The sequence below is a fragment of the Tarenaya hassleriana genome, unplaced genomic scaffold, assembly GCF_000463585.1.
Source record: "Tarenaya hassleriana unplaced genomic scaffold, ASM46358v1 Cleome10, whole genome shotgun sequence".
NCBI lineage: Eukaryota > Viridiplantae > Streptophyta > Magnoliopsida > Brassicales > Cleomaceae > Tarenaya > Tarenaya hassleriana.
The window spans coordinates 2864925-2878595 of NW_010960188.1; the positions used below are offsets into that span (position 1 = coordinate 2864925).

Below are 13671 nucleotides of genomic sequence, written 5' to 3' on the forward strand. Positions count from 1 at the left end.
TCATGAAGGAATGGTAAACCAAAAACACCGTTTTATTTTAATAATCATTTTCTGGTAAATGATGGACTGATACAAAATCAGATCCCAGGCCATATTTATTTTCCAGGAAAACCGAACAGAAAATATAAAACTTCCCCATCTCTTTTAGTTTTCTTGGACACAAGCAAGAGTATCCATCCAATTCCAAGCCCACATCTATACTCTTGAAGTCCAACCCAATTCAAGGCCCAATTTTGAAAGCCCAACCCATTTAAAATCTGTTTGATCATTGGCTGAAAGACGCCATCTTTTGCCTTTTGGTGGTACATAGGATGCCAATGACTGTATATATATATATACATACATACATACACGTATAGGCCAAGAATACGGCAAAGAAGATTTCATCATCATTCAAAATCTAAACTTTGGCCACATACCCGAATCGATTAGAGTCTCTGAATCTTTCTTTCAGTTGGTCGAATTCAAAGTTTGCAATTGCAATATGTCGCAGCGGAGTTTTGAATTGAAAGAAAGATGTGATGAATTTACGAAAATGACCTTAAGGGTGGGAGAGACAGAAGTGGGATACTCACATGCATGTAGGTTGTTGTCAGGTGGTGATGATTTTCTCTGACACCACCCAACCCTCCCTCTTTCTTTTTTTTTTTTTTTTTGAATTTAAGCTCTTTTTTTATACTTTATTTGATTACAATTTCGAACAATCATCTCTCTCCGTCGCTTTTTGTCTTTCCATTCAAAAATATTGTACCAGCACGCGAGTTAAACCGAATCGAATGGCTACATAAGCTAATTTATTTATTTATTTATGTAATTAGAGTGTCAATCATCAAACTTGAACATATAAAAGTAATTTCAAAATAATCATGACGATTAATCTGATACTATTAAGTATTAACTAATTTACATTAAAAAAAATAAAATATAATAATACGACTGCGTACGGTTTTCAAATGTGTCCAATTTGAAAAACTTGTCCTGATTCACAGCTTTCAAGTTTTCAGTAATAAAGCGTTCTTCGTGTCCGTTTTCCAATAAAAATCCAAATCCAAAACTAATCGACAATCAGTCCTTTATAATTTAATTTAAAAAAAAAATTAGATTAATCAAATCAACAGAGACAACAACCCGCCTGCATCATGCATCCATCGGTCAATGACAAAAATCTTGGATTTGAGTTAACATTAATTACTTTATATTTATTATTATTATTATTATTTCAAATAATTCCTCAATACGCACATTTTCCGACACGCTCTCTCAGAAGAATTCAAAAACTCTAATGGCTTCATTACACCACGTTGCTCAAGAATCGCCATAACACTCCAACCTCGGTAACCTTCCTTATTCTTCTCCTTCGTCTTCTCTCTGCAACTCCTCCTTGCTTCACCCACCTCATGATTTCTCTTTAGGACAGCCATTGACGCAGGTTTCAGATTTCTTTGTCGAAATGCATATGCTTCGATTTTGTTTTCTTTCTGTTTCCTTGATCTTTCTCTGCATGTCGAGCTTCTGTTCGTCGCTCAATTCCGATGGGTTGTCTCTTCTTGCCCTAAAATCCGCCGTCGAGACCGACCCGTCCCGCGTGATGAGCTCCTGGTCGGATTCCGACCTGACTCCGTGCCATTGGGCCGGAATCGTCTGTACCCGTGGCCGAGTCACCTCGCTCGTTCTCGCTGGGAAATCACTGTCGGGATACATTCCGTCCGAACTCGGTCTCCTCGACTCGCTCCTCCGGCTTGATCTTTCTCACAACAATTTCTCGAAACTCGTTCCTACTCATCTCTTCGACGCTACCAATCTCCGGCACATCGATCTCTCTCACAATTCGCTCTCCGGCCAAATCCCGCCTGAAATCCGGGCCGTGAAGAACCTCACCCACCTCGATTTCTCTTCCAATCATCTCAACGGGACTCTGCCCGAGTCTCTTACCGAACTCGGAAGCCTTGTCGGAACGCTCAATCTGTCTTACAACCGTTTCTCCGGCGAGATACCGCCGTCGTATGGTCAGTTCCCGGTTTTCGTCAGCTTGGATATCGGACACAACAATCTCTCCGGAAAAGTGCCGCAGGTGGGTTCTCTGTTGAACCAGGGGCCGACTGCATTAGCCGGAAACCCTAACCTCTGTGGATTTCCGCTGCAAACGCCATGTGAACCTGCTGAAAACCATAGAATCGTCATTTCAAACCCAGAAACCTCGCGAAATCCCCAGAAGCCAAACCCTAGTTTCGTGGACCAAAACAGAGGAAAAGACAGGCAGATCACTGGGTCAGTGACGGTTTCCCTAATCTCCGGATTCTCCGTCGTCGTCGGCGCCGTCTCCATCTCGGTATGGCTGATCCGAAGAAGACGAAGCTCCGACAAGGTAAAAACGGAGAACGACAGAACAGAGATGACAAAAAGAGCGGCGGAGTTCGACGAGGAGGGGCAAAACGGTAAATTCGTGGTGATGGACGAAGGGTTCGAGCTAGAGCTCGAGGATCTGCTGAGGGCTTCGGCGTACGTCATGGGCAAGAGCAGGAGCGGGATAGTGTACAAGGTGGTGGCCGGGAGGGGATCCGGTGCGACAGCCACCACCGTAGCCGCCGTGCGGAGGCTCAGCGACGGCGATGCCACGTGGCGGGGGAAGGAGTTCGAGGCCGAGGTGGAGGCCATCGGAAAGGTACACCACCCGAACATCGTACGGCTGAGGGCTTACTACTACGCCGCCGACGAGAAGCTCCTCATCACCGATTTCCTTCGCAATGGGAGCTTGTACTCTGCCTTGCACGGTAATTTTTTTTAATTGTGATTAATTAACATTAATCAAGTGATTTACTTCGATTATTCCAAGATTGACATCGCTATTCACAAAGATTCCGCTGAGTTATTCGCTTGATGGTGACTGAATCTAACCAGTGAAAGCGCTTTTGTCCTAATCTGTTTGTATTGTAATAACTCAGCCATGGCGTTTTCTCCTTGTTCCTTTCTCATTCATCAGCTTTTGGGTTCACATGTCATGTCCTTGTGGATCTTTCTACTCACTGCATAAACCAAACAAAAAAAAAGTCATTTTTTTGCTTGAATCTTCCAAGATCAAATACCGTGTCTGGTTCTGTGGTCCTTTTGCCGAGGTGGAGGCCATCGGAAAGGTACACCACCCGAACATCGTACGGCTGAGGGCTTACTACTACGCCGCCGACGAGAAGCTCCTCATCACCGATTTCCTTCGCAATGGGAGCTTGTACTCTGCCTTGCACGGTAATTTTTTTTAATTGTGATTAATTAACATTAATCAAGTGATTTACTTCGATTATTCCAAGATTGACATCGCTATTCACAAAGATTCCGCTGAGTTATTCGCTTGATGGTGACTGAATCTAACCAGTGAAAGCGCTTTTGTCCTAATCTGTTTGTATTGTAATAACTCAGCCATGGCGTTTTCTCCTTGTTCCTTTCTCATTCATCAGCTTTTGGGTTCACATGTCATGTCCTTGTGGATCTTTCTACTCACTGCATAAACCAAACAAAAAAAAAGTCATTTTTTTGCTTGAATCTTCCAAGATCAAATACCGTGTCTGGTTCTGTGGTCCTTTTGAATCTGAATCAAGAATATTTGTCTGTTTTGGAAGTGTTTAATGATACCGAAAAACCGGGACTAGGTATCGCATTAGTTTGTTCATATGCCGATTTTTTTGGTAATGAAGATCTTAAAGTTTTACTCGATGAATCATTGGTTTTACTGAAAGATGTGTTTGACCATTGCAGGTGTGCCTTCGAATACCTCGCCTCCGCTCTCCTGGGGAGAAAGGTTACGTATCGCGCTAGGAACTGCTCGAGGGTTAACGTATATACACGAATTCAGCCCGAGAAAATACGTGCACGGGAACCTAAAATCAACCAAAATCCTGCTCGACGACGAGCTGCAGCCTCACATCTCGGGCTTCGGTCTAACACGCTTAGTTTCGGGCTACTCCACATTCACGGGTTCACTCCCCATGAGAAGGCGAAGCCTTAGCCAAGACTTGTCAACCTATTCCACGATGGCATCAAGAATCTCGGCTCCGTCGGCTGCTTACCTCGCCCCCGAGGCCCGGGCCTCTTCTGGCTGCAAACTGACTCAGAAATGCGACGTCTTTTCTTTCGGGGTCATTCTCTTGGAGCTGTTGACTGGTCGGCTGCCGAATTCTTCGTCTGAGAACGACGGCGAAGAGCTCGTGACATTGGTGAGGAGGTTGGACAAGGAAGAGAGGCCATGGCCTGAGATCATAGACCCGGAACTTCTGAACGCGGATACTGACAGAAATCAGATGGTCGCAGCCATTCATGTCGCTCTGAACTGCACGGAAATGGATCCGGAGGTGCGTCCAAGGATGAGAACTGTGTCGGAGAATCTTGGTCGGATCAAACCGGAGTGAACTCATGTCTTTAAGAATGGAAAATGTTTTTGTATATCCATCGCGTTGCGAGTTCAGATGTGATGTGTTGATGTTTTTATTTCTGTGGGAGAGTGTTTCTTCATCTGTTTATTTAGTATAGATTGCTTGCGATCCAAGAAAGTCATATCGGTCCGGTTATTTGAAAATCGAACCGAACTGATCTGATTTATATCTCAGGAGGGCAAATGGTTCGGTTATTTGAAAATTGAACCGAATTGGTTTGATTTATATATGAACTGAATCGAACCAAATTGAATAATTAAATAAAGAAAAAGTCTCAAAAAAATCACTGAATTTGAGAAAATTGACATATTAATTCTGGATTTTTCAAATTTCTTCATCTATACATAACCGATTAACACGCAACATATGTTATACTTATATCAAAATAGAGAAATTAGTATAGTAAGATTGTTTTTATACTTTTATAGTTTGTATGTCGTTATAGTGATGCCTTTTGATTTTTTTTCAAACAATTTAATGAAGTTTGTTTTATTTATCAAACCCATTCGAATTTTTATTTGATTATAATTTTAATTAAACATAAAACGAACAGATATTAAAGCGAAAAAACCGTTTAATCATAAGTTTTTAAAATTATTAATAAACGAATCCAAATTAATTAGTGATCGAATAATTCGTAGTTAGTTTAATTTGTTGTTCTTTGGGCGTCTCTCTTGCCTTCTTTGGACAAATGGGCCTAACTCGAGCCCTAAACCCTAACAGGACAGAGACCAACTATGTGATTTTTTTGGTAACCTGATATTTTATTTTGGATTAAAGAGCAGACTAAGTGGAAAACCAATTAGGTGATTTAAAATATACGCTCTCTTCTTAAATTTAAAGTTTAAATTTGAGATGAAACAGACGTTTTGCATATGGGTTTCACCTGTTTATTATCCGAGTTTGGGTCAAATAATCAATCAATATATATTTAATTTATTTATATACAATATCAAATTAAATAATAAATAATTATAGTTAGACTAGATTTGAAATAAAAATTGATTAAATATTAATTTTCTAAAACAACATTAACTTTGTAATAAACAAACATCAAAATAATTAAAAAAACATATAAACTAAAAATAGTGTAAACAAATAAATATACTTTTAATATAAACCAAACACCAATACCATTAAAACAATCGTTAAATAAATATTGTTTATAAAAGCTAAAGAAAAATAATTGAGATTGAAATGTTGATTTTAAAGATAATATTGTTTTATATGCTAAAATTAAATAATATAATTTTTTTTTGCATGGAGGCTAATGCGGTCTCACGTGTCCGTGTTTGCCTCCACAGAAGCACGGCCTTTCGTTGAATTGCCATCATTCATGTGTCCGAATCTTTTCCTCTTTCTCTCTTATTCTCTGTATTTTTTATTTTCAAGTTTTTTAATTGTGTTTTAATTTATTTATAACAACAAATTTGAAAAACTCTAATGTAAAACGTGCCTTTGTCCAATCACCTAACATTTAAAGATTATATCATTATATAATATATTGTTATTTAGACGAAATATGTGGAGACGTTCGACGTTATTCCAATTGTATGCGATTTATTTGAACATATATAATATAAAATATTGTTCAAATATACGTATATACTGTATAATATATGGCGTACATATGTGTAAGATCGTATATTTATTTATTGGCATCTCGTGTTTAATTACGAGCAGAACAGAAGCACGAGAAAGGTGGCCGGGGACCGCACAAGCAAACTTTTGTCTTCATGCTAATTAAATAATTAAACAACCCTTGAGATTTTAAATTTCTGTACTTTATGTTAATAATTAAATAATCTAAAAAACATCAAGATTTGATAGTTCGATCTATAAAGAAAGAAGTAAAAATTCTTTTCGATCTATATTCGAATTTTCATTTAATAAAGGATATTTCTATAGATTTTTCCGATTCTTTAAAACGTGTTAAACTTTCTAATTATAAAAAAAATAAGAAGAAAATTGCGGTTTCAGTTATATAGTTTATTCGTATTTATGGATTCGGGCATAATATTTAGATATGAACGAGCTCTATCATAAAAATTTCCAAATTATGTTTTCTCGATATGTTTGCTTTATATCAAGGCATTTTTATTATACTCAAGGGCAAATCCGAAAATTGGTGAAGAAAGAAGGGTCTTTTTTGGAATTTGGCTTTCGATTTCGGGAAAGGCGGCGCTTTTGATTTATCAAAAAATGAAAACACAAAAAACTAAAAAAGGTTTTAAAAAAAGGCGAAAAAAAAAGTGTGAAAACGACGACGGATAGAGAGAACCAGATGCGGCATGAATGCGGTGCACATCACGAGACACAAAATGACGTCATTGTATCACCGTTGACCAATGAGGTTTTCCATAGTCGCGTGCGGGTGTACCGTACATCGCATACAGATTAGTAATTCCCCAACAACGATACCTAATAAATAAGTTCTGTTTCTGTTCCCCCGAGGTGTTAACGCCGTCACCGTTTAAGCGTAGTCTGGTTGACTTTATAATTGCAATAGAATCCAATAATTGTCCACTTCGCCGGAAATGGAATATTGAATTTATGGTACGTCAGATACGTTAGATTTGATAACACAAAATTTAGATTCTAAATAATGCAGTTCATTATTTACGAGTGAAATTATTATTTATTATTATTATTATTATTAAAATTTTCTTACATTATACATTTTAATGGAGAGAGTTTTCTACCATAAATTCTCATCATATTCAACCTAATAATCTCACTGAAATCTACAATTGAATAATCATTTGGAGTATTAAAATTAAATGATGGAACGAAGTTAATTAGGAGTGATACATTAATGAAAATGTGTGTGTATATATATATATACATATCACCTACGTTATTAATTATGAATGAATTCATATGCCGAGTTGACGAATTCTGGACCGTGATTTGTGAAATGCGTGAATGTGGATACACATGTATGAATCAGAAATGAAACCATGCATTCTAAGTTAAATATCTTGTTAGTTGCAAGTAATTAAAACTAGGGTTGAAAATCAGATATCCAATTTTTTTTTAAATATATGTATCCAATCTGTGTAAATATTTAATTTTATTATCTACATTTGATGTGTAATTTTTTAATATCCATAGTTTTAGATATTTGTAAAAAATGTATATATTTACGAATATTAATTTGTATCTGATCTAAAATATGATATAAAGGAATTTTTATTTTATTTTTTAATATATTCATATCCGTAAAAACCGTATATATTGTTTTTAAAATTACCCAGAAAATAGAAATTAATTACTAAATTATTAGTGTGAATCAGATCAGATATAACAAATAATTCAATTTTGATATCTTTATCCGCAAAATATTTTGAAACTAATATCTATATCCGATACGTAATTTCGGATATTCAAATTTTTTATTTGGATACGAATTGAACCATTAAATCCTTGTGCAAAGTTTTTTTTATTAGTAATAATAATAATAATAATAATAATAATAATAATAATAATAATAATAATAAAACTTAGCGTCAGTTATGTTAATTGCAGTCAATGTTATATTTACTCAATTCACATGCTCTCCATAGGTCCATATAAATGAATCAAAGGTGTACATATACATAAATACGTATACGTATACATACTCTTTCAGCCGGAATACAGAATGCCTCACACTGTATGAAACAGAAAACAAGGGGACAACACCGTAATAGTTTTATTTATACAATTATTTTTTCCACTATAAAAATTAATTTTATTTAATGCTAAAATATTAAAAAAAAAAAAAAACTGTTTATTTATGGCAGTTCCGTGACACTATCTCACAGGCGGCACAAAATGACGGTTTTCTTGCAAACTTTTCCACAATTTTTTAAAATTTATAAAAAAAAAAAATTGTTCTCCTTTTAGCTGCTTTTTCCAGTCGGCTGCTCTGTTTCAGTTATTAAAGCTTTTTGGCACAGAAACTCAGAGGAAGAGGAAGAGGAAGATCAATTATTTTTCAGCTATTTCTGAGAAGAAAGCAAAGGGAAACTCTCTGTTCTTCTTCTCCATCTTCTTCTTGGGAAGAAGCTTTCGGGTCGGGTTGCTTCGTTTTCAAGTTCTTATCTCCAAATCCCTACCCGCTTGCATCTCAAGCTGAAGTAATTTTCCCGAGAAAGTGACGACGCCACACGAGAAAAAAATAGCTGAGATTCTACCTCCGGGAATCCGAATTCGCCGGAACAGTTGACGTTGAGCATTATTAAGATGCGTTGTGCCATGTGTTCTTCCCCACCTCGGAGAAACAGAGCGATATAGCTACTAATCTACGTTCCTCGTCCATGGATTCCAATACCCATCACCATGTCTACGACCCTAATAATAACATCGCTTCCGGATCGGGTCTTCTCCGGTTTCGATCCGCCCCGAGCTCGCTTCTCGCCGCCTTCGCCGATGACGGAAAAGGTGGGTTTGATTCCGACAGGTTGATCTCCAGATTCGTCAGCTCTAATGGCGGAACCAGTGATTTGGGTTCTCCGAACCTGAGCCAGTTCGAGGATAAGTCTCCGGTTTCTGCAGTGGACGCCGCCGCTCCGCCGCCGCCGCAATTCGCGGGCAAAGGGATTATGAGCTCTGTTGCCATGGATGGATCGTATCGGTTTCTGGGTATGGATCATCATCACACGAAGCCCGCTGAATCCGGTCTTGTTCGTCAAAGCAGTTCCCCGGCCGGGATGTTCACGAATCTCTCCGTCCAAAACGGTACCTTTTTTTTTAAAAAAAAAAACAGCTCATCGGAAATGGTCTTGGACTCTTTCACCGGAAAAGATGCAAACTTTCCTTCATTTGATCGTCTTGACTCGAATTTTTGGATGATTTCTCGTTCTGGGCAAGAATCCAGCACTGTTTTCTTGCTAGCGAAAGATTAGAAATGTAAAGTTTTCACCTTTCTGAGTAAGCAAGAAAAACCCGCAATCGAACCAATTTTCTTTTCCCGGAAAGTAAGCTTTCTCTCCACTGGGTCAAGATGCAACAAATACAAAGTCAGAAACTTGGTCACGAACATTTTGATTCTACAGTTCATGTCAGAGTTTGATCGACTGAATCGATCGGTTTTTGTGTTTCCTTGTCTGATGCTGCAGGCTTTGGTTCGTTCAGGAGTTTACTGAACTACGGCACCGAGGAAGAACAGAGTCCATCTCCAAACAGATTGAAGCGCCGTTGTAGCATGTCGTCTCGGCCACCTTCTTCGCTCGGAATGCTCTCTCAGATATCCGAAATCGGGAGCGAGACTATCTCCTCGACTTTCCAATATGCTCACTGGAACGACCCGTCAAGCTTCGTGGAGGATTTCTCGATGAAAAGAGAACCAGGCGATGACTGGAGGATGTTTTCCGGAGCTCAGGTATCGATATTTTCGTTCTTATCGGTTTGGTCTCGTTCTGTTCAGTCCGATCACGTTCTGTTCTCGGTTGAACTGGATGGAAACTGTATCTGACAACCGAACTGAATGATGCCTATTCTTGTTCAGAACGGCGAGAGTGGGAATCCGATCCAGTTGCTGTCTCATCACCTGAGCTTGCCAACGACATCTTCATCCTCGGATATGGTCTCCATGGACAAGTATCTTCAGTTCCAAGGTTCCGTTCCTTGCAAGATACGAGCCAAACGTGGATGCGCCACTCATCCTCGAAGCATCGCTGAAAGGGTGAGTTACCGAGTTTCGGCCCTTGAGAACACAAAAAAAGATTCAGAACAGCAGGAAATAAGCATGTCTGAAAAAAACTTTTCCTTAAAAAGAACATCTTTTTTTCCCTCTGATTTGTCAGGTGAGAAGAACTCGGATAAGCGAACGTATGAGGAAATTACAGGAGCTTGTTCCGAACATGAATAAGGTATATACATATATGGCGGTATTACTCTTCAAACCATTTATCACGTGTTCTAAATCTCGAACCCGTCATCTTCATCATCGACGTTTCAATGGTTAAACAGCAAACAAACACATCGGATATGTTAGATTTGGCTGTGGAATACATCAAAGATCTCCAAAGACAGTTTAAGGTAATCTCCAGAATCATTCCGAGAATAGAATCCAAGGTTGAACAAACATTCATCTGGCTTTCATTGGTGAGAGAATCTTCCTCGATGTATGCAGGTTCTGAGCGAAATCCGAGCCAACTGCAGGTGCGTAAACGAGGAGGAGAAGGAGATGTAGGAAGAACCTGCGTAACCAGATTTTGCACTGCACATAGGATTGAGGAAAAGCATAGAGAAATCATCTTTTTTTTCACTAATAATTTTCTCGGGAACGGAATTCGATGGCTTTCAAGCTTTCTCAACAAGTTCCCGGAATAAAGATCGATCATACGGCTTGATCTCCGGATTTTATTGCCATTTTCGTTAAAAGCTCGCAGCTTTTCTATACCCGTGTAGCGAAGCTTCTTGTTTCTAGTTTTACACAGCAGTACTTCTCAGGTTTTTGCCAAACTCGTGTTTGGATGCCGAGAAAGTGCAGAGAAAATAGATGGAAAACAGAGACGAGAAACGAGAGGCGGGAAAGAAAGCCATTGTTTCTTAACCGGGAAGATACAAGCTTATATATTTTCCCAAGTTCGAACTCTTCAAAATTGGGGAGGGATTATTCACATGGCTTTCTCCTAACCCCGAAAATTAGCGTGAACTTCGGTACACGAGATCCAATTACCAAATAAAAACTTGTGTAGCCCGACTTTATCTGTTACATGAACTTAACGAACTCGTTGTTACATATAGGGTGTAAAACGGGCTAATCCGGCCCAGTCCATCCCGACTCGTTAGTTGTTCCGATCCGGAAAAATTTTAGTCCAGTCCAATCCATTTTTTAACGAGTCAAAAATATATCAATTCGCCCCATATCGTTTTAATCCGCGAACAAAACGAGTCGGTCCGCGAGCCAAATATATAAATTTTAAAAATAAATTTTAATACTAAAAAAATTTTAAAACTAATTTTAATATTTAAAATATTTAAATATAATACAAAAAATAAAATTTTAAACAAAAAAAAACTAAATATATGTAATAAAAACATAATTTGTATATAAAAATATTTTAAAATATATAAATTTTAAAAAAAAAAAATCTGGTCGGCAAGCCAGCCCAGCTCGTGACAGACTGCCTCGTTTGGCCCGATTTTTTCTGAGCTCAAAATATTTGAACCTAACTCGGAAAAATATGGGTCGGTTCGTGAGCCAACTCGCGATGCGCGGCTTGGTTTGTACCCCTAGTTACATATATAGGTCATATATACTCGTCTGTATCCATAAATTTGGTACGGTTGTGAAATAATTGGTTCAACCAAGGGTAGATAATTGGTCGACTTGTTATCACGTTAGTTGACTGAATAGAACTTGAAATATTTTTGTATTGGAAAAATATGAGAAGAGTTTGAGTTTGTATAGAGTTTAGATTAGATTAGATTTATATATATTTCTATCATTAGGATTTGAATTAGGAATTCTATTTAGATAAAACTACGTTACATGTTTAAATTCATTCGATCTATCAATAATATAATAAGATTTTATTCTTAGACATGGTACGTAATCTATCAGAATCTAATTATAAGATATTGTTGATTTTGAGTAAATCAATATTTCTTCTGACAATAAATAATGCATGCCCCATCCTTTTGCTGTGCGCCACGTTGCAGTGTTTATAGCAATTAGGAAATAAACTCGGAAAGATAATAATAAAAAAATTAAAAAGAGTTTATATTATAACGGCGTTGAGGTTAACCGACTCAAGTCAACATATATTATTTATTCAGCATGTTTCTCATGTTATGACACTTTGCTAGGGTTTTTGACCTAAAACAGATTATCGAGATATCACTTGTACTTGGAAGACGAAGATGGATTTCGTGAAGTTTCTCGGCAGAGGCTCCTACGGTTCCGTCATTCTCTACAAGTTCCAGAATCCCGACGGCACGCCCCAGTACACCGCCGTGAAGTTTTCAGACTGCAGACACTACGAGGCGCTGAACAAAGAGGTTCAGATTCTTTCCAAGCTCAGAGGTGTTCCTAGAATCGTCCAATGTTACGGGAACTGCCTGGCTGGATCTTTCACCAAAGACGGCGTAGTATACAGAATGTACTTGGAGTATGCGGAGCGTGGAAGTCTGAGATCGTTCATGAACAGCCACCACAACGGGAGATTGCCCGAAGGGATGGCCAGACAGTTCACGCGTATGATCCTCGAAGGTCTGGTCTCTATCCACAGCCTCGGCTACGTCCACTGCGATCTCAAACCCGGAAACCTCCTCGTCTTCCCGACATCATCCTCCTCCTACGAAATAAAGATTGCGGATTTCGGGATGTCGAGGCGCGATGGGGATGAATCGCATGGTCCGTTGTTTGTGGGCACACCGCGGTATATGTCGCCGGAGTCTGTCTCCGAGGGCAGAATCGTAAAAGCCCTAGATCTGTGGTCGTTGGGATGCATTGTGTTGAAGATGTTGACCGGAGAATCGGCATGGCCGGAGGAGAAAGGCGTGGATTATGTCATGCATGCCCTGCTGGCTGGCCGTACACCTATGGTTCCCGAGTGTCTGCCTTTGGATGCAAGGAAGTTTCTGGAAACTTGCCTCGCAAGAAAACCAGAAGACAGAGGAAGCGCTTCTTCGTTGTTGGCCCATCCCTTCTTTTTCTGAGAGGAAGAAGAAGAAAAGAATCATAACGCGGAGGAGGAGAACCCAATCGATTCACCATTGCGTCTCTCGACTTTCTGTGTTTGTGTGAGCGTGCGTACGTGTTGGATATGGCGAGTGAGAGTTTTTAGAAGAACTAACATTGGTGCCTGTCGTTTCTTTCAAAACCATACACACACACACACAAATTATATCTCTCAATGCTCTATTGTGAATCACCGAACATGCGACATGAACTATAGAGATAGGCATGGGGCGCATACTCGTGTTTTTTAGATACCCATCTTCGTTTTCGTTTTTACGGATTTTAGATAAATGTTATCTCTATCTTTCTTTCGCAATATTCGGATATCCGCGAGTACCCGTATCTATATATATATATATATATATAAGATTCATCGATTTAAAATTAAATCAAATATCCAACAAAATCATATATATTTAATTTGATCCAAAAACTCATTTAAAGTTCGAAATTTCTTTAAATATGATAATATACATAAATTTCTAAAAAGTTTTTTAAAGATACAAAATCATTTTGAAATTGAAAGAGTTAAGATGGCAATAGAAATATTATAAAACCTAGATATTTTGGTAAATA

The 13671-nt window shown here is 38.4% G+C and overlaps 3 protein-coding genes across 4 annotated transcripts; all 3 read left to right on the plus strand.

The window, feature by feature from the left end:
* Window positions 1-1247: 1247 nt before the first annotated feature.
* LOC104802383 (receptor protein kinase-like protein ZAR1) lies at window positions 1248-4508 on the plus strand. Of its 2 annotated transcripts, XM_010525975.2 has the most exons (3): window positions 1250-2644; window positions 3114-3240; window positions 3748-4508. In XM_010525975.2, the coding sequence occupies exons 1-3, from the start codon at window positions 1451-1453 to the stop codon at window positions 4395-4397; spliced, it is 1971 nt and encodes a 656-aa protein (XP_010524277.1). In that variant the 5' UTR covers window positions 1250-1450; the 3' UTR covers window positions 4398-4508. The 2 variants fall into 2 exon arrangements, with proteins under 2 accessions (XP_010524283.1, XP_010524277.1); XM_010525981.2 differs by lacking the exon at window positions 3114-3240 and having other exon boundaries at window positions 1248-2771.
* A 3741-nt stretch (window positions 4509-8249) lies between these two features.
* Window positions 8250-10994, plus strand: LOC104802392 (transcription factor bHLH130). The gene is made up of 6 exons (XM_010525993.2): window positions 8250-9143; window positions 9524-9786; window positions 9913-10089; window positions 10211-10276; window positions 10377-10445; window positions 10540-10994. The coding sequence occupies exons 1-6, from the start codon at window positions 8723-8725 to the stop codon at window positions 10597-10599; spliced, it is 1056 nt and encodes a 351-aa protein (XP_010524295.1). The 5' UTR covers window positions 8250-8722; the 3' UTR covers window positions 10600-10994.
* Window positions 10995-12275: 1281 nt separating this feature from the next.
* On the plus strand, window positions 12276-13073 carry LOC104804888 (mitogen-activated protein kinase kinase kinase YODA-like). Its single transcript, XM_010529252.1, has one exon. It carries the CDS (start codon window positions 12276-12278, stop codon window positions 13071-13073), a length of 798 nt encoding a protein of 265 aa, XP_010527554.1.
* The last annotated feature ends 598 nt before the right edge of the window (window positions 13074-13671 follow it).